The 25,941-nt window shown below is 34.9% G+C and overlaps 1 protein-coding gene across 1 annotated transcript; it reads right to left on the reverse strand.

Moving 5' to 3' along the window:
* Positions 1-102: 102 nt before the first annotated feature.
* On the reverse strand, positions 103-25,941 carry LOC129000382 (fibroblast growth factor receptor-like). The gene is made up of 11 exons (XM_054427346.1): positions 25,599-25,941; positions 24,962-25,008; positions 24,622-24,779; positions 15,179-15,251; positions 14,657-14,822; positions 13,509-13,737; positions 12,736-12,821; positions 3,349-3,478; positions 1,891-2,102; positions 831-927; positions 103-226 (listed from the first exon to the last, which is right to left on the reverse strand). The coding sequence occupies exons 1-11, from the start codon at positions 25,939-25,941 to the stop codon at positions 103-105; spliced, it is 1,665 nt and encodes a 554-aa protein (XP_054283321.1).

Genomic DNA, 25,941 nt, shown 5'->3' on the forward strand with positions numbered 1-25,941 from the left:
AGCTCAGTGAGATCATTACTTTGGACAGCCACAAATCAAACTCCTCACGAGCGTATGTTCTTACATCCACGTAGATCTGGGAACAATGGTGTTTCAGCTCCTTCATGGCTTCTCAATTCCGGCCCTGTCTACTTGAAGAGATTCAATCGTACGTCCAAGTATGAGCCACTTGTTGAAGAGGTCCAACTTCTTCACGGGAATGCCGAGTATGCTCATGTTAAGTTGTCTGACGGAAGAGAAACTACCGTGTCTACACGTCATCTTGCTCCGGTTGGTGAGTACCAAACAGACATAGAGCAAACCGATTTTGAGAGTGATGAAAATATTCTATTACCCACTTCTCAACCTGAACCTGAATACTTTCCTAGTCCATCATCAACACAGAACCAAGAAGATGAAATGAATACTACTGCCGAGAATTTACAACCTAGACAAGAAGCTTCTAGAGGAGAGAACCATAACACATATCCGAGAAGAAGTTTCAGAAGCAGAAGACCTCCTAATTATTTAAATGACTACGTTCATTAACATTAGGGAGGAAGAATGTAGTAAAAAACATGTGTCTTCAATTCTTTATTATTGTTTTGTTGTGTTTGTAAACAAGTCCATTATAATTCAATGTAGTATTGTTCAAGTTATTAAAAACCTTTCTAAAGGTAATAAAAGTTCTTTTCATTCATTCTTACTCTCATTACAACCCGAAAATACATGATTCTTGTGTTGCCTTCTATATAATGTTACTCAAACCTTCACTACAGTTTCATCATTTATTTCTGCCATTTTTAAACAAAGTCATACTATCTGAGCAATCATATTCTAAAAACTCTTACAATTCGTCGGAGATGTTGTCCGGTTTCTCAAGTCTTTTCCCAGAAAGAAGAAACGCTAAAAGCTCGTGGTCTGACACGGTAGGGTATGGAAAACCTCCTGTAACAAAACAATGGTAAACGAGGCAAGCTGTGAAATGTCAAGCCTTTTAGGAAAATACACACCAAGAAAGGCTTTCTAGTTTAGTCACGTGTCACACTGTGATTTAGCTCTGTGAAACTTACGATATTAAGACGAGACATAAATTTACTTTAATGTAAATAAGCACGAAATTTCACTGAGAATAGTGGTTAAGAACTACTAAGATTTTCACTAAATACTTATCAAAGTGTTAAAATTACATTTCATAAGTTATTAAATGAGGTGGGTGTTCGTCAAACAAGACAGTTCGTTAAACATTATATCTTTAATAATCTGTAAAATGATCACGAGGGAAGTTAATTCAAAATGAAAATACTTCATTGGCATAACTACTTTTAGATCCATTTTTGAGGTAAACCTACTCACTGCACTGTACAGGTTCATTGTGCACAGTCATAGAACGAGACAGTGTGCATTTACATCTTAGTGAAGGTAAGGACATCTAGACTTATCTCCTCTAAAATTTTATAGTGTACTTTTACAGTGTAGTGGTTCAATTTTGATTAATCCCGCAGGAAAACGCTAAATAATCCAGACGTCACTCTCGCTCTCACTAGACTGTGCCTTTTCTACATTAACCCAGTGATCAGACAACGCCAAAATGTCACTATTCCTAGCCCCTCTCTTACATAGACTTTACCAGTCTCACAATTTCCCAGAATATGATATCAAAAGTCTATATGTATGACTTTTCTCTCACTTAGAATTTAAAAATTATTAAATAATTATTCTTGAGTTATTCTCTCAGAAAATGAGGTCAGCAACTCTAGTCATACCCAGTGTTAAGCAACTCCCTGTTGAGAGTCTGCCTCTACCGATACATACCTAGTTAAGCAACTCCATGTTGAGAGTCTGCCTCTACCTATACTTACCCATTGTTAAGTAACTCCCTGTTGGGAGTCTGCCTCTACCTGTACTTACCCAGTGTGCCAATCTCCCAGAGGACAACACCAAACGCCCAAACATCACTCTTGCTGGAGTAGAGACTGTCCCTCATTGCTTCAACAGACAACCAGCGCAGAGGTACTTTGCGTCTTTTGGTGTTGACGTAGATGCCCGACCTGGACAAGCCGAAGTCGGAGATCTTGAGAGTTTTCCTCTCGTCTATCAGAATGTTCCTGGCAGCCAGGTCTCTGAAACAATTATTTTGTTACTTTTTACTCTATGCTTTGTTAGTACATGATTCGAAGTTAATTCTTAACCGGGAAAACTCGAGTAGGAAATATTAACGTAAAAACTAGAATTTATCAATTACATGTATTTGTATATACAAAACTATTAATTTCAAATTTGCTTTGACATAAGACATGTTTATTTCCAGTAGACTTATTACAAATGTATTGGAAGAGTCAAACATTATTGTATTGGTCATGTAGAAGTGAGAAACATTACTTTATAATTGTTAATCATCGAGTAAGATGGAATAGATATCGCCAGAGAAGATCCGCAGGGTGGTGAGCCAATATACGAATAATTAATTGTTGTCAATTATATTTATACGATATAATTATCGTTCAGTTTGGTAAGATAAAATAATTTACATATAACGCAAATTATTACATGATAGCTGCACTATTTATGGAAACCTAAATTCAATTAAATTTTATTTTATTTCTAAAACTAGCTACAACTCTACCATGGAGATTAGTTAAATGATTTTTACGTTGTTGTTTTCTATTAAGAAGATTCAACAAGCTCTCTGTTACATACAGAGTGTCCCGGATCTCTCTACCAATATTTTAGGGCATTGCTCCTGAGTAAGAAACATATACAAAAATCATATTTAAATAGCCTGGAAGTCCTTAGTTACTCAAATAGCCACCATTTTCTTTCACTTAGTATTTTTTTTTTGTGGTTAAAGATACGAAATTTAAACTTTGCACAAACATTTATGACAACTATACAAAGCTACAAAAAGTAATGAAGTTTTTCAAATTCATTAAACAAAATGGTGGCAATTTAAAATTCAGTAAAATTGTATCATTTCAATTTAATTTTGTTTGTATTTATTTAAGTTTTTTTTTTATTTTGTTTCTGAAATTGCTCATAGACCGTTGATTTTACAAAAAAATGTGTCATAATTTTTATAGCTTTGTCTAATTGTCATAAATTGTGGAATTGTGGTACAACGTTTCAATTTCGTATCTTTAATCACATTTTAGAAAAATAAATAAATAAGTGAACAACAAAATGGCGGCTGTTTGAGTAACTAAGGACTTAAATATTATATTTAGATATGTTTCTTACAACATTCGCCCATTTCTCAGGAACAATGCCCTAAAATATTGATGGCGAGTTTCACGACACCCTTTATATAAACTATAGATACAATCATACTAAATTTTAACTACATAAAACATTTAATTATTGCTAATATACCTATGAGTGATTTGTTTAGCTTCCAAGTATGACATTCCTCTGGCTATCTGAGAAGCGAAGCTGTGCAGTTCCCTGGGATCAAGCACTACCTCTAGTGTAATCCCGTCCACAGCGATACTGCTCATAGCACCTAGTCACAAAGTAAATGATTTTTAAGCATTTAGAATATCATCCTATCAAATTATATTGAGATGCCACTGTGCTTGTTTTAACCGAGAAAAATATAAGGATAAATGTAGAATGGCGTGGAGGTTCCTTGTGGAGATTTGTTCCTGGCAATGACAGGTGTTTCTTACGCCAGGACCTCCTACTTTAACGCCAGTTTATCAAGGATAGGTAGGTTCAATTTCGATTAATCCAAAGAGTCACTGACCTGTTTGGGCATCTTTAATTTGAGCCTCTCCCGTATTACTGGACGGTCATTATTTTGACGCAAAGACAAGGCTTTATCAAATATATATTAATGTATTTATTACAACGTGATACTTTAGTTTGGGGTAATGTAAACACACCTAAAAATTGCATTACAGACAAAAAATGTCGTGATTTTTATCATATAAAAAATACGTAGATATGAGTTTCAAAGGATGATGATGATTTGTTTGGCTTCTGGGGTCATCAAACATACAATTTAATCGATCCTAGGTCTAGTTCCCACAGGTCTAATAGAATACTGTGAGGACAACGGTAAAATAATATTCGCAATAATAAAGGAAAATCTCAGGATTTTATTTTGCTTTTTGTCAAAACCGCACATTAAAGTCTCAAAGCTCTGAACCTATTAAATCTGAGTTCATTTACGATTAATTTCCCTTCAACGTCCTTTACAGTTTTATCATGGTCATCAAATAAGACTTGTTGTTTCACAAAGGATTATCCCTAAACATTCAACAGACTGCAACTGGACTTACAAAGCCTGTTGAACGATTAAGCTACAAGCCATTTAAGCCATTGGGCTTCATGATATGTCGAGAAAGATTTGGATCTGATTTACCAACACCGTATTTTTCTTTTCGTATTTAATGTTTAACCCCTTTTACAAAACAACTTAATACTCTCGATTAAGACACCGCAATAGTTTACTTGAATAATAGATGTATTTGAATTAACCATTCATGCTCAAACATTACTTAGAAGTCATATGGGAGGTTTATCAAATTAATGACTTGATAGCTTAATCTAACTATTGTTCCACATTTTGAGTTAAAACCTAATCGTTTATACAGCGTGTTATGATACTCTCTTCCGTAACTCCATGGTCATGTTCCTTAGGTAAAAGGTATATATCACATAAACATATGCCCTATCTCACCCTATTTTTACTTAACTTCCTATAGCTTTGGAACCACTAGAGGTACCAACTTTAAACATAGTACGTATATGATGACTAATAAGAACTATTCCTTTGCAAAACACCAAGTTCATACATTGTATAATTTCAAAATGGCGGCCTTTTTAATATTTGAAAGCTTAATTACTAAAAACCTATAGGATTTATAAAAGATTTTCAAATGACAAAAAGCATGGGAATTTATATTAATTCACTTTACAGAAATGTATAATTTTAATAGGGTTATAACTCAAGTAACGAAGAGCAATAAGATGTTCTCAAGTTTAAACTAAATATTTGGGCAAATTTAATGAATTAGCAGGTAACCTTTATAAAAATTAAATTTTCTCTGTTATTTTTTTTATAACTCTATACAAATTATACATTTCTGTAAAGTGAATTACATTTCCATAAATTTTGTTGCTTGTAACATTTTTATAAATCCTATGGGTTTTGAGTTATTAAGCATTGTAAATTAAAAATGGCCACCATTTTGAAATTATACAAGGTAGAAACTTGATGCTTTCCAACAAAATTTGTTCCTATTAGTCGTCATTCACGTACAAAGTTTATAGGTAGTACCTATAGTGGTTTCAAAGTTATGTATGGGAAGTTATGGGAAGTTAAAAATACATACACACTGACGGATGGAAAATGAGGCGAGATAGGGAATAATATGTTTATATGATATTTTTTGTTTGTTTTTACCTAAGGAACATGCCCACGGAGTTTCAGGAGAGAGTTTCGAAACTTCTGTATAAGATTTATGTCAAAGCATAAAGTACTTTTATTTCTAAATGATAAACACATGGTATTATTTCTCCTACACATGGTATAATGTCGCAAACTATTCAGATATATTAAATTAGTTTTGATACTAATTATAGTACTTACACAAAGATTTAAGACAGTTTAATTGCCCATAGCTATTCTTAGGTAGAATTCCCATGTGAACAAATACTTCTAAACACATTTGGTTTCAATTCTGTTTAGCTTGCAATCTAATATAAAATCGTCTTGTATGTAATGATATGCCACTCCCACACACAAGTAATTTTGTGGCGGAGTGAACGTAATTTTGGGTACTTTCCTGTTAATTGGAACATTCATTATTATCGATGATTTTTTCGATATATGGATTTTTCCCCTTTACGATATATTACAAATTGACAGCTGATATTTAGGCTAAAATATAGTCTATTATATGGAAAGAAATGAATCTGTTCTAAACTAACCTAACATAACCAACCAAACTAGCTGTACCATTTAAAAATTCCGTTTGATAACAGAAAAGGCGAGTGGAGAATATTAAATGGAGTTTTTAAATGTTACAGCAAGTTTGGTTAGTTTTGTTAGGTTAGTTTAGAACAGTTTTATTTCAATATTTTTTTAAATTTTTGTTTGTCGATTCTGAACAAAATTTATTTATCGTAGTAACTACGATAAACAACTGTTGTCAGCTGATATGTTTCAATTTGTTAATATCGATATATCGAGAAAAAAATCATCGATAATAATGAATGTTCCCTTTAACAGGAAAGTACCTAATTTTGTTTCTAAGATCAAAGTCTTTCTGTTGATAAAAATAATCAACATTTGGGTCATACAGTATTTTCATTTTCTCTTCAATTACTAAATCAAATATCATCTGAGAGAAAAAAACATTCTATTAATATATATATATATATATATATATATACATATATATATATATATATGGGTTATATATTGTGATATATTATTTGACACATTTCAAGATTAAATAATTATGCTAGTTAGAAACATGTGTAATATTTAATTAAATAGCAAATTCAAAGCAGATTTATACACTAACTACAATAAAAAGTATTTTAAAAATGTCAGTAATTATAAAAAGTAGTTATGAGAAGTCTATAAAAATCACTAAAACTGTTGTTGTAAGTTATGTTTTCTTCTGAGTTGAGGACCTTTTAAACTAGGCCTATATGTTAGACACTTTCCGTTCGTTCATGGAACCAATCCTGCTTCATGAAACCAAACCTGCTTCATGAAACCAAACCTGCTTCATGAAACCAAACCTTCTTCATGAAACCAAACCTGCTTCATGAAACCAAACCTGCTTAATGAAACCAAACCTGCTTCATGGAACCAATCCTGCTTCATGAAACCAAACCTGCTTCATGAAACCAAACCTGCTTAATGAAACCAAACCTGCTTCATGAAACCAAACCTGCTTAATGAAACCAAACCTGCTTCATGAAACCAAACCTGCTTCATGAAACCAAACCTGCTTCATTGAACCAATCCTGCTTCATGGAACCAATCCTGCTTCATGAAACCAAACCTGCTTCATGAAACCAAACCTGCTTCATAAAACCAAACCTGCTTCATGAAACCAAACCTGCTTAATGAAACCAAACCTGCTTCATGAAACCAAACCTGCTTAATGAAACCAAACCTGCTTCATGAAACCAAACCTGCTTCATTAAACCAAACCTGCTTCATGAAACCAAAGAACACACTTCGATTTTTCCTGCACAATAATCATTTTGATACTGAGGCCAGTTTAATGTTTGATTCGTCAAATAAATACACGGCTGGTGTAGAATAGTTATTTGTGTAACTAGTGGTGAAAGTGGCACTTTGCTGCACGCGGCGAGTGCGGAATGATCTCGAGTGCAGCAAAGGCCTTTTTCACTCGTGTTACACATTATATTTTTCCTACAGTCACTATAAAACATATAAATAATTAGTCTTTCAAACACTATACGACACGTTTTTAGGTTCAGCTGGCAACACAAATGGTGCCTTAGAGAAAGTAGTACCCGCGGTCCGTATCACTCCGCTATTTTTCCTCGGCAAGAAATGTGCTCCGCGTTTTGAGAATATAGTTCCGTATGTTTTTGTAATTTGAAGTGGTTTCCACGCCTTAAAAAATGCTTTAAAGGCATTTTCTTGTTTATTAAAATCGTAGGAATGTTTTAAAAACGTTTAAAAGAAAAGTCCAGAAAGTTCAGAAATACCGAAACTATAAACACGAAATGACAGGTTAAATCGTAGTTATAATAGTCAATCAGCTGCTCATAGTATTATTATCTTTAAGTGTTGCCAACCTATTTCCAAGCGTACACGGATTACGTGCATAATAGAACCACGCTGTTTTGTGTTGTTTCGTTGGAATCCTGATGTGCGGCAAAGTATAAACCGTACGGCAAAGTATAAACCGTACGGCAAAGTATAAATATGCAGCAATTAGCAGCTTTCTGTACTATAAACAGTACAAGGAAGCCAACTTTGTCGGGTGACTGTAGGAAAAGGTATATTGTTGGCCAGATGACTATTATTATGTCACAACACCAAAAATAAAACATAGCTTAAACTCAGAGTTTAGATCATTTTTATAGACTTTTATAACACTTTTTATAATTACTGAAATTTGTATAATTAATTTTTCTAGTTACTGCAAAATCTGCTTTAGATTTGCAATGAAACCATTTCAATGTTTCTAAGTTGCTTGATTATTTGTTCAAATAATCTTAAAATGAGTCCAATAATTTATGACCACTCTGTATATATATTTATTGAACTAAGTGAACTAAGCTCTTATACAACGATTCTTGTTTATTAGCAAATTTCCCTATAGGGAAGTAGCTATTACCGTAGGTGGCACGGTAAGACCTAGACCCGGGACCGATTTACTTTTTCATTTTGATGTCCCCAGAGGCCAAAAACACTATTCGTTAAAATTTTTATATATGTATTTATATATATATATATATATATATATAGACTTATATATATATATATATACGTCCGTGAACGCGATAACTTGAGTAATTTTTGTCCGATTTTGATGAAATTTGGTTTAAAGGTGCAAAGCGGGATAAACTTGAATGAGTTCGCGAACCAGCACGATCGGACCATGGGAACGGGGCTTTACGGGGGGTTTTATGGGGTAAAAATTGGTTTTTCTCACTTTTGCCCCTCAAAACACAAAATTTCCCAATTTCTGTTTAGAGCTTTTTAAAGAGCTTAAAAAAACAAATAATTTAGTATATAAAAGTATTTTTGTTCAATTATTAGTAACGGAGAAAATTTAAAAATTGTAAATTTAAAATTCCCATGTTATTCTTATGGAGAATATTGTCAAATGTTGTAGTTTGCTTGTTTATGAATATATTTTGATCAAACTTGTCAAATTTATTTATTTTGTACTAAGCTATCAATATTTTACTCAAAAACACACTTTATTTGTTTCCTTGTAGCAGAAAACCTAGGTACTCGTTAAACCTAATGTTATTAAAATATAATTTAACTGAAAATCAATTCAGACAAATGGAAATTCGCTTAGTCGGCAGGTTTGCTGCGGCGGGGGTATTTCGTAATAAGCAAACGCCTCCTAGACGGCTGATCAATCATTTCAACATTTGCATGGTGATGAAGGGGAGGTGAGTGCCAAAGTTCTCACAGCAAAGCTACTCACAGGAATTTGCCCCACGGGGTCTCAAAGTTTCAATATTATCCTTATAGAAGCAGCATTTTACACGTAAACAAAGGAATAAAATCAACTGTACTTAAATTTAGTAGGCCTACATCAGGAAACGCTGATAAATTATTGTAACAGTTAATCACGGATATTATAAAAGAAACTGTATGGATCATTAACATAAACAAAATACGTCATTCACTCAAACCTTATACTAAAGGCATTAAAGTAATATGTTTTTAACGTTTGTTGACAGTTCCAATCAATAATAATAGAAACATGTTTATTTTCGGACAAAAGTGACATCATTTTATTTTTATGAGCAATACCGTTACTGTTCTAATATTCGTGCTGTTAATAATCTTGTTATGTACAGCATTATTTTAGCGTGCTATTAACATTTTTGTTTCAGGTTGAACATGATTCATAATTATCACCTACTAAACAAGTTAATATTTACTGTTTTATGTAGCAGTGTTACATTAGTTTTATCTTGAAAACTAAACATTTAAATGCTGTAGAGAAAAGTTGAAACTCCTTACGATTCACATTATAAAAATACGACATAATTGAACAGCACTCTCCAAGACTTCTATAAGAAATCTTATTTGAGTTTTTTATAGGAGCATATTGTAGTGATAAATTGGTTTCAATGAAAACCGTATTACGTTCCACGAGCCACGTTCGACCGATGGGTGGGTTATTTATCAGCCCAGGCTTTCCCAAGGAACGACTAGAGACTATTGCAAAAGTTCTGACTGGACACATCAACACATGAAAAAGTCGATAATCAACGTTTAATTTAGTTCATGAAAATTAATTTACTTACTAGTTTAATCTACGAAATTGGTTTATTATTTTATTTCTTTTAGTTCTAAGGGTGTCAGATATAAGGGAATGCCTTTCGTGTTTCCATTTATACCCTTACCATCTCTTACAGGTAAACGTGTATGCACTAATCAGTCACCAAAACGGTAGAAGCCGAAACTATTTTGGTTGAATTCTGTGCTATCACGAAACTGTATCACAAGGAGGAAAATGCATATACCACCGCATCGGTTGTAAGCTTAAAATGTAATTGCAGGTCTTTGAAAATACATATAATGACACAACTGTGTTTTATACTTCCGTTCACTTGGGACAATGAGAAGCTGTTTTGATCAACAATCACTTCATTAAAAATTCCATAATAATTTTCTCTACACAAATAATGTCTCGATTTCAAATTGTAGGTAAAGATAATAATGAAGCTTGGTGGTGAGTGCCAATGAATAATAAAATAATGCCCTGATAGCTCTGCTCAATTGTGTGGACGCCACCTAGGACGCTCTGCGAACACCACCTAGTTTTATTCAAACCATAATTTGCAAATCCATCCCATAGGAATAGTATCCTAAATTAGCACACCTCAATGGTATCAATGGTACTGTACTGAATATAAAAACAGCTGTTGTTACTGAATAACAACAGCTGTTTTTATATTCAGTACAGTACCATTTATTAAACTCCCAATGATGAAACACAGCTGAGCTGGATCCAGTTTCAAAACCAATAATAACTACTGACTAGTAGGATTCAATTGGCGATATTTTAATTGCTAGAAAATAACAATAACCCCTCAGATACCTAACTATAATTTTAAATATCATTTTACTAATTTTTCATAACATCCTTTTGAATTTCCAAAGAACTATATCAATTGAATATTCTATTCCATGTCAATTGAAATGCTCAATACATTAAGCTGGCACTCAACGAGCATACGGTTTAAGTCAAACTGAGGTTAAAATCCTACACTGAGTCCTTTCATCCCTTAGATAACATTTCAACCTTGTAGGGGATGAAAGGAGCTTAACTATTGTGTGTTCAATCTTACTTTGCCACAAAGAAGATTGTGGGAATCCCCTCGCTTAATTTTCAAAATGCACATAAACATAAAGCATTGTCGGCAACGAATCACTCAAGATGTCTAACGTACTACTAATAAATAAATAAACGATTTAGTAATAATTTTTTAATTACAAGTGAATAGAACAAATGAACTGTGGTGGTAAATGTGTATGTTTAATGTACAAAGATTACAGTTTCGTTCGATATTTACTAGATCTGGTGGTTTAACAGGAACAGGAAACGACTCTAGTAAATCTACAAACTAGCGAACCTAATGTTGCTCATGCCCAACCTCAAATGGTCAGAGTTTGTTTTACTAATTATATCACGAATGATGTTTTGCATAGTCAAAGCGAACGTTTTTGGTGGAGGATTAATATATTGACAAAACATGCTGAATAAGAGGACAGTTTAAATATGTCATTCTGTTAGTGAATTTCCCTATAAGTAGTTATTACCGAAGGTCTCATGGTAACACCTAGGCCCGGGGCCGATTTACTTTTTTCAATATGATGTCCCCAGAGGCTAAAAACACCATTCGTTCAAATTTTTATATATGTGTCCGTCCGTACGATAACTTGAGTAATTTTTGTCAGATTTTGATCAAATTTAGTTTGAAGGTGTAAGGCAGGGTAAACTTGAATTAGATCGCAAACCAGCATGATTGGACCATGGGAACGGGGTTTAACGGGGGGTTTTATGGGGTAAAAATGTGTTTTTTTACCATTTTTTCCCTTAAAACACAAAATTAAAAAATTTTCAACATGGCCTTTTTAAAGAGCTTAAAAAACAAATAATTTAATATATCAAAGCATTTTTGAACGGTGAATGGTTACGAAGAAAATTCAAAAACATTTTTAATTTAAAATTCTAAAATTAATTTAAATTTCCCACTTTTCAATTGTGTTATTCATTCTCATAGTCGTATGATGGTAGTAGTTATAGCTAGTGCGGTATAAAGTTAAATAAGGTATATTGAGATTAATTCCAAGAATCACTGACCTTCGAAAACATAATACTTGGACTATGGGGAAGGGATTTTATGGGGGTTTTATGGGGTAAAAATTGGGTTTTCCCATTTTTGACCCAAAAAACATAAAATTTAGCAATAATTTCTTTCCAAACTGTTTTGTAGAGCTTAAAAAAAATAATTTAGTATATTGAAGCGTTAGCATGTGCCTAATGGTTACGGATAAAATTCCAAAACATTTTAAATTGTAAATTCCCATGTTCTTATGTAGAGTAAGTCAACTGTTGTAGTTTGCTTGTTTATGAAAATATTTTGATCAAAACTAGAAAATTCATTTATTATTTATTACTAGGGTATTATCCATAAAAACACTTTTACCCTCCCTCTTGCAGCAAACCTAAGTACTTGTTAAACTAATTCTATTTAAATAGGGAATAAATTTTAAGGAGACATTTTTGTGTAAATCCAATCAGGTAAATGGAAATTCGCTTAGTTTGCAGGTTTGCCACGGTGGGGGTTTTCCTCAGATAGTGTCTTTTACACTTTAATATAAATTTAAATCTGTTTCTTCATAAACCTTCCCACAGTTTCTAGAAAAAACCTTTGTATGTTCGGTTGAAATATGTTCAGCCGTCATTGCGTGATAATGTAAGAATGTTTGTATTGTAGTCAATTTCTTTCCTGTCAATGACCTTTCCTAAATTAATGCTAATAATAATATTGTTTGCTTACTACAACGTGTGGAAGGCTGAACACTGGACGCACAGCTGGGTGGAGGAAGAGGTGTAATGTAGGAACAATCTGAAGATACAGAACTCCTGGAAATCAACATACGGCCATATTATGATACTGATTCCGTATTAATTTATAGTAAACCCTCATGTATCCGGCCTAACTTTGGGTCGAAGCTTATGGAATCAAAATAAAACTAACTAAACCTACATACTGCAATAGGCTTCGAAGGTCTAATCTCGGTCTTCAGACATAATCATGAGTTAGATAAGTGATATCGACGACGCAGGACTATTATGGGGCCGTTTCGTACCACCATTGATTAATATAAGATCTTTAAATTAATTATACAATATAATATTAACGTTGAATTGATTGATTGATATAATTGACCCTTTGTATATTCCGAAACACCTTTTACCAAACAAATTGAATTATGTACTAAAAATCATGAAAACAGCAAACTACTGAAGTAAGCATTGTGTGTGTCTACAGTGGCGCGTTCCCAGCCTAGGTGTATAACAGTTTTTTTTAATCGCCGTAAAAGGCTGTCTAGGTTAAGTGAAGTTAATATTTGTGAGTCCAGATAAATTATGTTTGCTGTATCTTCTTGCCCAAATGCAAATTATAAAAATAGAACCATGCCACTTAAAGTATTTAATTAATTCAGCATCCAAACCCAAACGTTAAGCAAACAAAAAAATCTACTTGTTTACAAATCTCTTATTTAACTCTATGCATGGAGTCCTTCAGCTTTAGCCTACGAAACTCACCCAGCTGCTACACTGAACTGTTGTAGCTGACGATATCTATCATGTTGAGATCTCAGCTGTCTAAGGTAGGCAAGCAGGTCACCACAAGGTACATACTCCATGATCATACAATATGGATGAGTCAAGGTACAGCAACCAACCATCGTCACAATATTGGGATGGTGCCCTACTTTTTTCATCATAGATATTTCTTGAAGAAACTCTTCTACCTCATCCACTGTGGCTTTATCTGTAACAAGAGGCTTATTCGATTAGACAGTAAACAAGAAAATATTGCCAGTCAATAGTATACATAAAGCTGTTAGCACTACTCATTTGATTATATCCTAGAACTCTTACATAAGCAATGTTCGCTTTTATGTATGCTTAAACTAAGTTCCTTAAAATGGCTACGATGATTTCCTTCAAATGTTGTAAATGATTTATTTCTGGTCTACAAACGTGTTTCATGCCGTGAAAACTGCTAACGAAAGTCTAATTATGTAAAAAAAAGAAATTGAAAATCAAACATTTTTATCAGTGAGGGTACTTGGGCAACGAAATAACAACGAAAATCGTAAACTTCGAAAAAAGAAAAATATATAAAGTCTTATTATAAACTAACCTTAAAACAAACAGGTCATCAATTTATGACTGGAGGACATTGAAGTTGGTGCGTACTAGTAAACCAGCAGCACCGTTGATTTTATTGGGTTGGCAAGTTATAAAGCTGTTACTAGTCTTTAAAAGTCCCCTTAGAGGGATATTTTCATAAGTTATATACCTACCATTCTACTACTTTTTCCTAAATGAAAATAATAGAAGGAAGAATTGTAAAACTACATGTCTTGTTATCTAAAGACGTGTACGAGGTCACAAAAACTGTTTTCTCAGTTATGTTTCCATTCCTTCTTTCTTTATTTTGCAGAGATGTTTCCCCTTTTATTTCTCTAGCCAATTCCTCTAAGAAGACCGTAAAATGTATCATAATAATTTGCACTAGAATTATTGTTTTTTCTTTTTATAAATTGAAAGTTAAGTTAAGATAAGTTTCGGTTTTGTACTAACACGTATTTAGTTTGTAAGCCTTGGATTCATAACATAGTTTATTATATTTACGCTATTACCAATTTCTGAGTACCACTTCCTAAAGTGTATACGTCACTTACGTTTAAGTTTCTTGACGGCAACAATGGAGCTTCCTGCGACCCCAGCGATGGCCTCAGCTCTGGCCAGGAACACTCGGCCGAAGGCTCCTTTGCCGATCTGCCGGCCTAAGGCCAGTCGATTGTAACTCACTTCATATCCATCGGCCTCTCCCTTCTGCCGAGCTTCCTATAGGAAACACAGAGACAGGACCTAAGGAGTAATCTTTGGAGGCAAGTAATACATGTGAACTAAACCATATTTATGAAACAACAAGTCCAAGCTTCGCACAAGGCATTGACTAGTTTATCTCAACTGTTACATTATGAGCTTGGCTAGTGACGTGGTTAGTGCAAAAGAACTCCTTCTCGGAAAATTGCTGTCATTGTTTGTAAGTAGGTAGGCATATAGTTTTTTTACGTTAATCTGAAGAAACTTGAATTCTCAATTCTTACAAAAAAGCACTACCAACCTATATACATGATTACAAGGAGTATTTGATTAACCAAGTAAAAGATAATCTGCATTCCAAACAAAAGGTTTACCTCTATTTCCTTTTCTACATAAAGAATGTTTCTCTGATGAAGATGCGGAAATGTAACTCTTGCAGATCGTCCACTGAAACAAAATAACATGTTAGAACAATATGTTTAATTTCCGTTGCACAATCTTAAATGAACATTCTAAACACATTATTTTACAAGATATTTTTAATATTTCCACTAAAGATGAATCCTCCTATTACTATGAATAACTGTTACGTAGCACATTCGACTAATTAATGCTAGGCTACAGTTATTGTACAAAAGTAGTAAAACTAGTCCAGCCGATTGGATAACAGTGCATAGTCATAAAGCAGTACTTAATCATCAGGCTTAAACTATCATGGTTAAGAAAACAGCTGGTATTGTAATAGTATATTTCATTACTAGGACCGAAAGTGGCATTTTCCGGCGCGCGCTCAAGTTTTTGTGTGAGGCGAAGCCGAACACAGGGAATCCCAGTTTCACGTGCGAGGCGAAGCCGAGTACGTGAGAGCTATTTTCACGTACGAGGCGAAGCCGAGGACGGGAATAATGGAGCAAGTACCGGATAATAACTTTCGGTACGAGTTATGAACGATACTTTTCATCACGACGCAATAATACACAAACACAGAATAGCAGACCTCAGTAATATTACAATAATTATCCATCAAACAATTTGCTTAAACATAAAAATAAAATAAAATCTTCTAAAAGTAAACCTATGTTCGTTTTTGTTTGATTTTTAAAACATAAAATAAAATAAAATATTCTACAGGAAACCTTCGTACATTTCTCAATACTTCAAACATAAAAATACCCCCGCCGCAGCATACCTGCCGACTAAGCGAATTTCCATTGGTCTGAACTGATTTTCAATTTAAATCTATTTAAATAACATTAGGTTTAACAAGTACCTAGGTTTGCTGTTACAAGAAAACTAATTAAGCGAGTTTTTTAGTAAAATATTAATAGCTTAGTATAAAAGAAATAAATTGGCCAAGTTTAATCCAAATTTATCAATAAACAAGCAAACTACATCATTTTACAATATTCTCCATAAGAATAACATGGAAATTTTAAATTTACAATTTTTGGAATTTTCTCCGTTACCAATAACCGTACAAAAACACTTTGATATACTAAATTATTTGCTTTTTTAAGCTCTTTAACAAGGTCTAGAGAGAAATTGAGAAATTTTGTGTTTTGAGGGTCAAAAATGAGAAAAACCATTTTTTACCCCATAAAAGTCCCCGTAAAACACTGTTCCCATAGTCCGATCATGCTGGTTCGCGAACTCATTCAAGTTTATACCGCCTTACACCTTCAAACCAAATTTCATCAAAATCGGACAAAAATTACTCAAGTTATCGCGTTCACGGACGTATATATATATATATATATATAAATCTATATATATATATATATACATATATAAAAATTTGAACGAATAGTGTTTTTGGCCTCTGGGGACATCAAAATGAAAAAGTAAATCGGTCCCGGGCCTAGGTCTTACCGTGCCACCTACGGTAATAGCTACTTCCCTATAGGGAAATTCGCTAATAAAAGAATAAAACGATTTTGAACAATACATACAGCTGATTTAAATCATTAAGTTAAACCTTAACAAAACACTAGCGCGCGTAGTGAATAAATGGAAAACTAATTGAGAGCGAGGGAAAGTAAATTTAGAGCGAGGGAAAATCAGCTGATCGATTTTCCCTCGCCCTAAATTAGAGCTTGGGAAACGGCTACTTTCATTGATGTCAGCTGTTATCGAAAATAGTTACTTTCGGTGAGGAGTGATGAAAAAATCTTAAAGCTATACGAGGCATCTCAGCCAACCCAGGTCCATCTTTTATTTATATTCAGGTTATAACAGACACAGCTGTGCTTTTGTTATAGAAAATAACATGGTGATTTAGATTATTGTCTCAAAAGAAAATCACATGATATCATTTTAAGTATTAACACTAAAATAATAATGATGTCTTACTACAAACTAATTGCCCAATCGATTTTTTTTTTAAATAAAGTCGGGGTATAAATGAGAATGTTAAAGTAAAATATAATTGTCATGCATTAGTCAAAACGTAGAAAATGAAGTTGTGATTTTTCATCCCACCAAAATGACTATGGCTATCGAATGTCAATCAAATACTGACTAAGGACTGCTGATATTGGCAATTATTTGAAAGTGTGACGTGTTGAATCAAACTGATTGTTATTAGCTGATCAGATTAGCTTATCGAAACATTATTTGTTAAATACTTTATGGACATTTCTCTACATTAAGAGTATTTTAATTTTAGTTAAGTAAAGATTGTCTGCATACACAAGAAGAATTTTGCCTTACGGGTATCAAATTTGAACTGAACCGATACAATCAGTTACCAATTGTAAATAATTTAAATAAATGCCCAAATAATAAATTAAAATAGTTTTCCTAAAAATAACTATTGTATAAGTAGAACAGTTAATTACCCGAAGTTAGATAAAGAAGAAAAATACTATATTTGCCATTGAAGTAAAATTATATTGGAGAAAATCCGTGCCTTTGTTCCTGTATTAGAACAAAGAGAAATTTTTAAAACTGGTTAATGCTTGTGAACAAAAGCATTTGTTGAGCACGTTTTGCCAATACGTCATGGTCATATTTATCCAGAGTGAAACTCTGCAAACTATTGTTGGATCCCTTGTTTCGTTACAAACTGCAAATAACAGCTATTGTTAGTGTTAATAACAGTAGTAATAATTGTGCAGTAATTAAATTTCAAAGTAGTATATATACCACTTTAAAAACTGATTCAAGGAGTAATTAAGTTTGTTAGCGTGATATGTGATTAAGAAACTTGAACTTAGCGATCAATTTGTAATTCCGATCAAAATGCTCTTTGTTGAATGTTTGCTGAAGTTATGCAGGAGATTGCTCAACAGCGCATTCAGCCTTTTAACTTCTGATCAAACCAACTACTTTAACTTTTAAGTGATCAAAGCTTTGGCAGTTGACCGGAGATCAAACTATTACTGGAACTATTCAAGTTCCGTCGGTGGAATTTTATTAGCAGATAGCAGCATACGTCAAATTTGTCTTCTGAAACATCTCACGTGACCCAAAATTTTAAATTGTCTTATTTTAGTAATTAGTGATATAAACATTTTTCATGATAAAAGTATAGGCTATATAAAGCTTATTTTAAACGTTGATTTTGTTCTTGAAAACTACAATTAAAGTAAAAAGTAAATAAATACATTGCAAATATAAAACTATATTTATAAATAGTTCACAGTGTATACAGGTTTTTTTTAGGGAGGATGCGTTTACGCACACTAAGAGGTTTCAATGACCTCGCGTGGTGCCGGAATCCTACGGGCTCAATGTCCCAAGACCTTCGGCTAAAAAATCCCTTAATCTCCTTGGAGACTAGGCTATAACTGTTAAGCACAATCCTTCAGACTAGGCCTTTTTAACTAAGCCACTGGGATTTTTATTTTTAGTTTATCTCTAAGGTTTTCCTAAGGATTTTGCCCACATTTTGGCCTAGGCGAACTGCTCAACACAGCTCCAGGTCCCGCATACCCTAGAGCATAGCTCAAACGATGTTGTTGGGAGTGATGACGCCTGTCACAAAAGGAGAAGGTGTGCTCGGTCGTGTCTCCAATGCCAGGACAGTACAAACAGTCTGAGTTGCCGGCCCGGCACGTATGTACCCGTAACCCGACAAAACCGGTTCACGAAATACCCAATCTTACCATGCTCCCATTCCACCCATGGTCGGATGCTGGGAATAACCCTAGTGGTCTAACACCCCTGGACTCAGCTGGCTGAAGAGGACTAAGTCCTAAAACAGCCTCAGTCCAGTAGGGTTTCTGTTCTCTGGATTGGAACGTCACGAAGAACGAGAACGAACAGCGTTCTATTTGTGCTGCCAGCGGTCGAAACTGCGGTTGTGTTCTTCTCTGGCAGTAGTCTCTCTATATACTTCAGGTCTCCTTGCGGTTACCCGTCTCTCTCTCGCAGAACGGAAGACGGGAATGACACCGGCAGACCGGCTATCACCACAATATTTTGTAGGCAGAAGTAACTTGCAAGGGCCTTCAATGCTGAATGAGAGAAAGCCGGTCACGGAAGACACGCACTTGCCTGGACCTCCGCACCTTACAAGAGCACTGATTGGACGACAGAGTAGATGGTGTTTACCGGAGCGGGAACTGCCTACGTATGACACAAGACTACTGGGCAGCGACACCCTTGGGGGCTTTGTGAATGGTTCGCTTGATCTACTGCCTAGAAGACATCTTGATGACTATCATAAAACTAAGATAAAGGTATTCGGGATATAGCTTGGTCTCCAGTTGGGCATGGTCCACTTGCACTTGCACAGAAAGGACGGTGAGAATCCTCTTCATGGTTAAGATGATGATCTCCGTCTTTCCGACTGCCAGCGACAAGCCGTGAACCTGCATCCGCACGTTCAAGGTCGATTCACACACATCAGTTACGGCACGTCGCAGTCCAGTCACTTCAGGCACGACACAGTTAACAAAAATATTCTTTAATGGATTTTCTATTGCGCTATCTACACTCATCCGTTGCAGTTCCGTCAGTCGCTCTGCCGGCATCTGTCAGTCAATTTCATATTTCTTTTCAACGACATTTTGGGATTGTTCGGACGCCTGACGGACGTTTGAGGTTTGAAAATAGTACTTTTTTATTTAAATTATGAAGTTTATTGTGTTTTAATTAAACATTTTTGACTGTAACAAGACTGTAAATAAAGTGACGGAAGAGTGACAGAAACAAAAGATTGACAGTTTGACTGAGAAATTGCGGATGCAACTGTGACTGGACTATAACTGGACTGTAACGGAACTGTGACTGGACTGATATGTGAGAATCTACCTTTACTCTGAATATCAATACTCCGAGTTTTGTCTCTTCCTCTTGCAACCAGAGACGCAACGTCGTCGACGTGGCCAACTAGGTTGGGTCTCATCGATAATTTTGAGTCTTAGTACACTGTCGTGTACTAAGACGGTTCGTGTGAAAGGCGGTTTCACACTGGCGCGGACGGATCCGAAAATAAATCTCTGCCCATGTTATCAGATGGGACCGTTCACACCGCCCATTGAAACGTAGCGTCCATCCGCGGATGCAGAAATTCGTCCGTGGACGATTTGGCGGAATCGGTCTGGGAGCGATTTTTCTAAAACGTCCGCGGACGATCACGCCCTCGCGCACGCGCAGACAGAGCACCAAACCACGTGTAGCTCTCAGCGAGGCATGTGTTACTCGCATCACAGTGTTTAGTAGTTTGTGTTTACAGTCATAGTGTTCGTCTAGTTGTTGTTTTGTGTCCTCCCTTGTTGTTTGTTATGGCTGAATTAATTGAGGCTGTCCGTGCCTACCCAGTTATCTGGGATGCAACTATAGAAATTTATAGGGATCAACAAGAGAAAGATAGAGTTTGGTTGGAAATTGAGACTACACTCCAAAGAGATAGTCCTAACCAATAACCATGTATATTTATACGAATTACTGTACGTACAGTAAATCATTATTATAATGATTTGTATTGTAGGGTATTAGTAGCATATATTGCGTTACTATTTCTGAAAGTAAGTGTTTACCGGACGAGTGTGGATTACCATACGAGCCAATTTACCAACTTCCCTATGCGCATGCGCGAATGAGTGGACGTTTGAAACATAGCTCGCAATGTGAAGGGACGTAGCATCCATCCGAATCATTTCATCCGTCCGCGGACGCCAGTGTGAAACCGCCTTAAGACACGTTCCAGAGATCGGGTCCTAGGATCCCTATGCAGTCCGAGAGGTGATGGAGATCCAATGCTGACCCTTAGTTATGTCAAAAATAAAGACATGGTTTGAAAGGTAGGACTCGATCATTCGCAGGAGGTAACGCGGAACGTGTGCTCGCAGCATATCGCTCCACTTGGAGGAGTTGAACGCGTTCCTCAAGCCAAGAAATGACGAGAATAATCATGCGACCAGTGATTATATTCCACACCCTAGACACTGCCTCAACTACCTGCTAAATACCATCAATGGCCATGTGGCCGGAACTAAAACCGTGCTGCTGCTGGGGAAACTACGCGCAGAGACTAAAGCCTTGATCAGTCTGACACGAATTAGCTTCTCCGCTTTGCCGGTGGTGTCGAGTATACAAAGGGGTGGAGAGCCAAGAAGGCCATTTTCCATGCCAACAGAAAAACACCTCCTGCCAAGCAGGTTTTTTATCTGTCATAGAACCTTAGGCGTTTTGACTTAGATCAAATCCATTAGTAATTTGAACTCGGGACCTCGGAGACCAAATTCCTGCGCTTTAACCAGTAGATCAACTCGCTCCCCTAAGCCAAGCAGGTGTTCAACTTATCCAAAAGTTGCTTTGGATTATACTCAACGACGAGCTTGAGGATTTCCGCATAAATGCCAACAGGGCCGGCTGCTCTTCGGTTTCTAAGGGATTGGAAAGCTGAAAGGACAGTTTATATATGTTTGAAATATTCTTTTCTTAGAACACAACTGGAGCTAATCTTTCAAAGAAGAACATAGGCTTGATATGACTTTATAAATCTGTATATAATAATCTTTATAAATCTAAATCTTTATAGGCTTGTATTCCTTTCTGAATTTTTCGGGCCCATTTTTTTTTTTAATAGGCTTCCTGAAGAAGTAAAGCAGTGCAGTTCAAGGTTGGGCTCTAAAAGTTTTGAGAAACTACTGAAAAATTATTTGGTGGAAGGTGAGTTTTATAGTACCGAAGAATTCCTGTCTGCCTGATCTCATTCAACATGGCATTTTTATTTGACTTATTTGTTTAAATCTTTAGAATAAAATAGATTTAACTAATTATTTTTCGTTTTGATTTAAATGCTACTAGACCATATAATGTATTTGACGATAGAGATGTGCATTGTATAATTTGTACCCAATTCATGAATAAAATATGTCTATGTCTATGTCTATATTTATGGAAATCAAAGTTAATCCTAAAGCATGAGTTGAACCAGGCTTCAGACCTTATTTGCACCAAAACCATGAATCTTAACACGGGTCAAAAATGTTTGAACTACTACGTAAAATTGTATTTAACAATCATATCATGCACAACTGAATAGAGGGATAAGGATAAAAGTGTTAATTATATTTTAAAACATTTAGAACGAAAGCATTCATCTATTGACTTGCTTTGAAAGACATCTAGCCTTACAGGACGTTACGTAAACCATTGTATGGCGCAGCAATGACAATATCTTGTTTACTATCCTGTTTCTCTAAATCTTAGTACTCCCCGGCACAGGTCACTAGTTAGTTCTTGCCCGTCACAGTTTTAATAACTTCTTATATTTTTCACAGGCAAACTCACTAGTTCTCATTTTTAACCGACTTCCCCACTACCCACAAAAGGAGGAGGTTCTCAATTTGTTTGTGGCGATGTTTTTTTTTCTATGTATGTTCACCAATTTCTCTGTGATTCTTTTACCGATCAGTGTGGTTCCACCACCAAAATAACCAGGAGAGTTTCTATTTGGTACCTTATATATTATGTTTAAGTATAATATTTGTTTCGGTGAAACATTCTGAAAACCTTAAATATTCAACATTTATTTTGTTTACATTTGTGCAGATTGTTTACATTTGTGCAGAGAAGGCAATAAATAATAATAACATTCCTACAGCTGTTAGTTGAAACCATTTAAATTAAGCTACAGACAATTCTTCATGAACCAGTTGCTTCATATTGATCAATAAACTATTTTTTGCCATGGAGCCTAAATGAATTACATTGAGAAAAATGCAATTTGTTTTGGTTACTATAAAAAATTTATTTTAACGTTTGACCTGATTTGTGTATACAGTAATTCTGTTTTTAGTATTGAATATTCTGACTTACAAAAACATATATGTTTCAGTGAATAGCTGTATGATATTGACAAATAAAGGTGTATTGTGAAAACCAAAGCATTCGTAAAACAGGTCTAAATATAAATTAAATGCAATTATTCCTTACACGACCTAAGAAGTGTGACAGTACATAATCGTCAATTGTCTTAAAAGTGTTAAATATTTTAATTACTAAACATGCATTTGCAGATGTGGAATGTGTATTAATATTCTCTACCCAGTTACTATAACATATCAATACTATTATGCCTGCTTCGGAAAGTCCTAGAGGAAGATGATTTGCAATTTCGACTAGGCTACATCTTGAGCAAACAAAACCCCCCTACATGACTTACACCACTTTTAGCTGAACCAATCTATATAATATTTTCCAAAGGTACTATACGTGTTAACGACCAATTTTCCACTTTTGAGAGATTTTTTAGTGCTGGTGGCTGAGGAATAACTTTCATATTGTTCCAAAAGGCTTGAGACGTTACTGTATTTCTTTTTATAATGTAGAAGTACACCGATTGCAGGAAACGATGATGTCTGACATTTCAATGTATCTAGAAAAGACAATTAGTTTTTCATTAGGCCTAATGTAATGGACAACTCTTTCTTTCTTAAGGAATATCTAAAAATGTTTATTTTCATACCCATTGATTATGTAACCTGAACAGGTGACTCAATCAGTTTTAAAATAATGATTGTTCTGTGGAACTTTTGATTGTTTCAAACAGTTTTGCTTATCAAAAAACCTCAAGTAATTAATATATAAGAAATTATACAGTCACTAAAAATCATTAAATCATTTATTTTTGTAAAAAATACAACCGACTCCAAAACGCTCTAAAAAGAATGAAATAATTTTAATAAAGTAAACTTTTGTATTAGGCAAGCTCACGTATTTCAAGTCGGCGCTGCTCAAACTGCAAATATGATTGAAATTAAATATTGTGTGTGTATTTTGAAAATCAATAAATTGTAGCTGGATAATATAAATATATAAAAAAACATATTGAACTGTTTTGTTTGTATATTAAAGGAAATATTTTCTTGTATTTTATGTTTACTTCAGAATAAATGCATTATGAAAATAACACACACAAATGTTCTATATGAATAGGAAAATAATTTAGTTTGATATTATGATAGGGAAAAGAAGCTAGTTTAGTATTAAAACGTTACTTTTCCAAGTTAGAAACATTTAATTGCGTTATAATCTTTTTAAAGATACTCGTTAATACCACTATAATGCCGATCTCTGATTACGGTAATAAAATAACACTTAACGCATAACTATGAAAAATACATGCAGATTAACAACTTTAGTTATAGATAGTCACCTGCAACATGGACACCCTCTTTCAATTTTGTATCAAAAATCATCATAGAGCCGCACCGACTTAAAATACGTGAGCTTGCCTAATAATACAAAAGTTTACTTTATTAAAATTATTTCATTCTTTTTAGAGCGTTTTGAAGTCGGTTGTATTTTTTACAAAAATAAATTATAAAGTACCGTTTTAAAGTATCGTTATGATATAACTGACCTATCCAAACTGATAGGCTTGTATATCCCAGTCCAGTGAGGCGGCTGCGGATGAAGACGGCGATTGAGCCAGAGAAAACAGCGTTGCCACATCTTCACCAGAGCTACACACAAGGCTAGAGCCACAGTCACACTTGGCAACATTGTCATCCACACTACCTGTAAAGGGTTACAGTGTTTAGACGATTAAGGCATTATGGACTATGGGGATGAAAATGGCAAGTGAATCACATATCGTAGCATTGTTGTCTATGTATCAGAACTAGAAACATGGATAAAACAACAATATCTATTGATTACGTAATAAAATGCAATGTTTTGAAAATGATTAATCTATTTACCTCATTTTTCGTGAATCCAGTTACAGCTAATTCGTTGTTTTCTGAAACTAGAAAAATGCTTAGCATTAAAACCCTCCTCAAACATGTAGATTTTGTTATTTTAGATAATGCTTTACTTAAACCTATACATTATAATAGTCTGAATAAATTACTCTATATATATGTTTAATAATCCTACCATATTTAATGTTGTATACCTGGACGATTATGATGTATTCATTATGTAACACCCCAAATACAAATATCAACTATGCCAAGAAGCGATTTAGCTCATAGATGAATTTGAATTTGAAATGCCTTAGGCCCACCACATTATGTATCAAGTGGTACACACTCCTGGGTGGCTTTGCGGTAATCTCACCAGTAAATGTATGATTGCCAACAGATCCCCAACATTGCCTTGAGTCCACCACCTTGACAGATGCCATGTAATGCCCAGGACCCGCCACTTCATGCAACAAGTGGTACACACTCCTGGGTGGCTTTGCGGGAATCTCACCAGTAAATGTATGATTGCCAACAGATCCCCAACATTGCCTTGAGTCCACCACCTTGACAGATGCCATGTAATGCCCAGGACCCGCCACTTCATGCAACAAGTGGTACACATTCCTGGGTGGCTTTGCTGGAATCTCACCAGTAAATGTATGATTGCCAACAGATCCCCAACATTGTCTTGAGTCCACCACCTTGACAGAAGCCATGTAATGCCCAGGACCCACCACTTCATGCAACAAGTGGTACACACTCCTGGGTGGCTTTGCGGTAATCTCACCAGTAAATGTATGATTGCCAACAGATCCCCAACATTGTCTTGAGTCCACCACCTTGACAGAAGCCATGTAATGCCCAGGACCCACCACTTCATGCAACAAGTGGTACACACTCCTGGGTGGCTTTGCGGTAATCTCACCAGTAAATGTATGATTGCCAACAGATCCCCAACATTGTCTTGAGTCCACCACCTTGACAGAAGCCAT

The sequence above is a fragment of the Macrosteles quadrilineatus genome, unplaced genomic scaffold, assembly GCF_028750875.1.
Source record: "Macrosteles quadrilineatus isolate MER2022 unplaced genomic scaffold, UCM_ALF_1.0 Scaffold_8__2_contigs__length_117827958, whole genome shotgun sequence".
NCBI classification, from domain to species: domain Eukaryota; kingdom Metazoa; phylum Arthropoda; class Insecta; order Hemiptera; family Cicadellidae; genus Macrosteles; species Macrosteles quadrilineatus.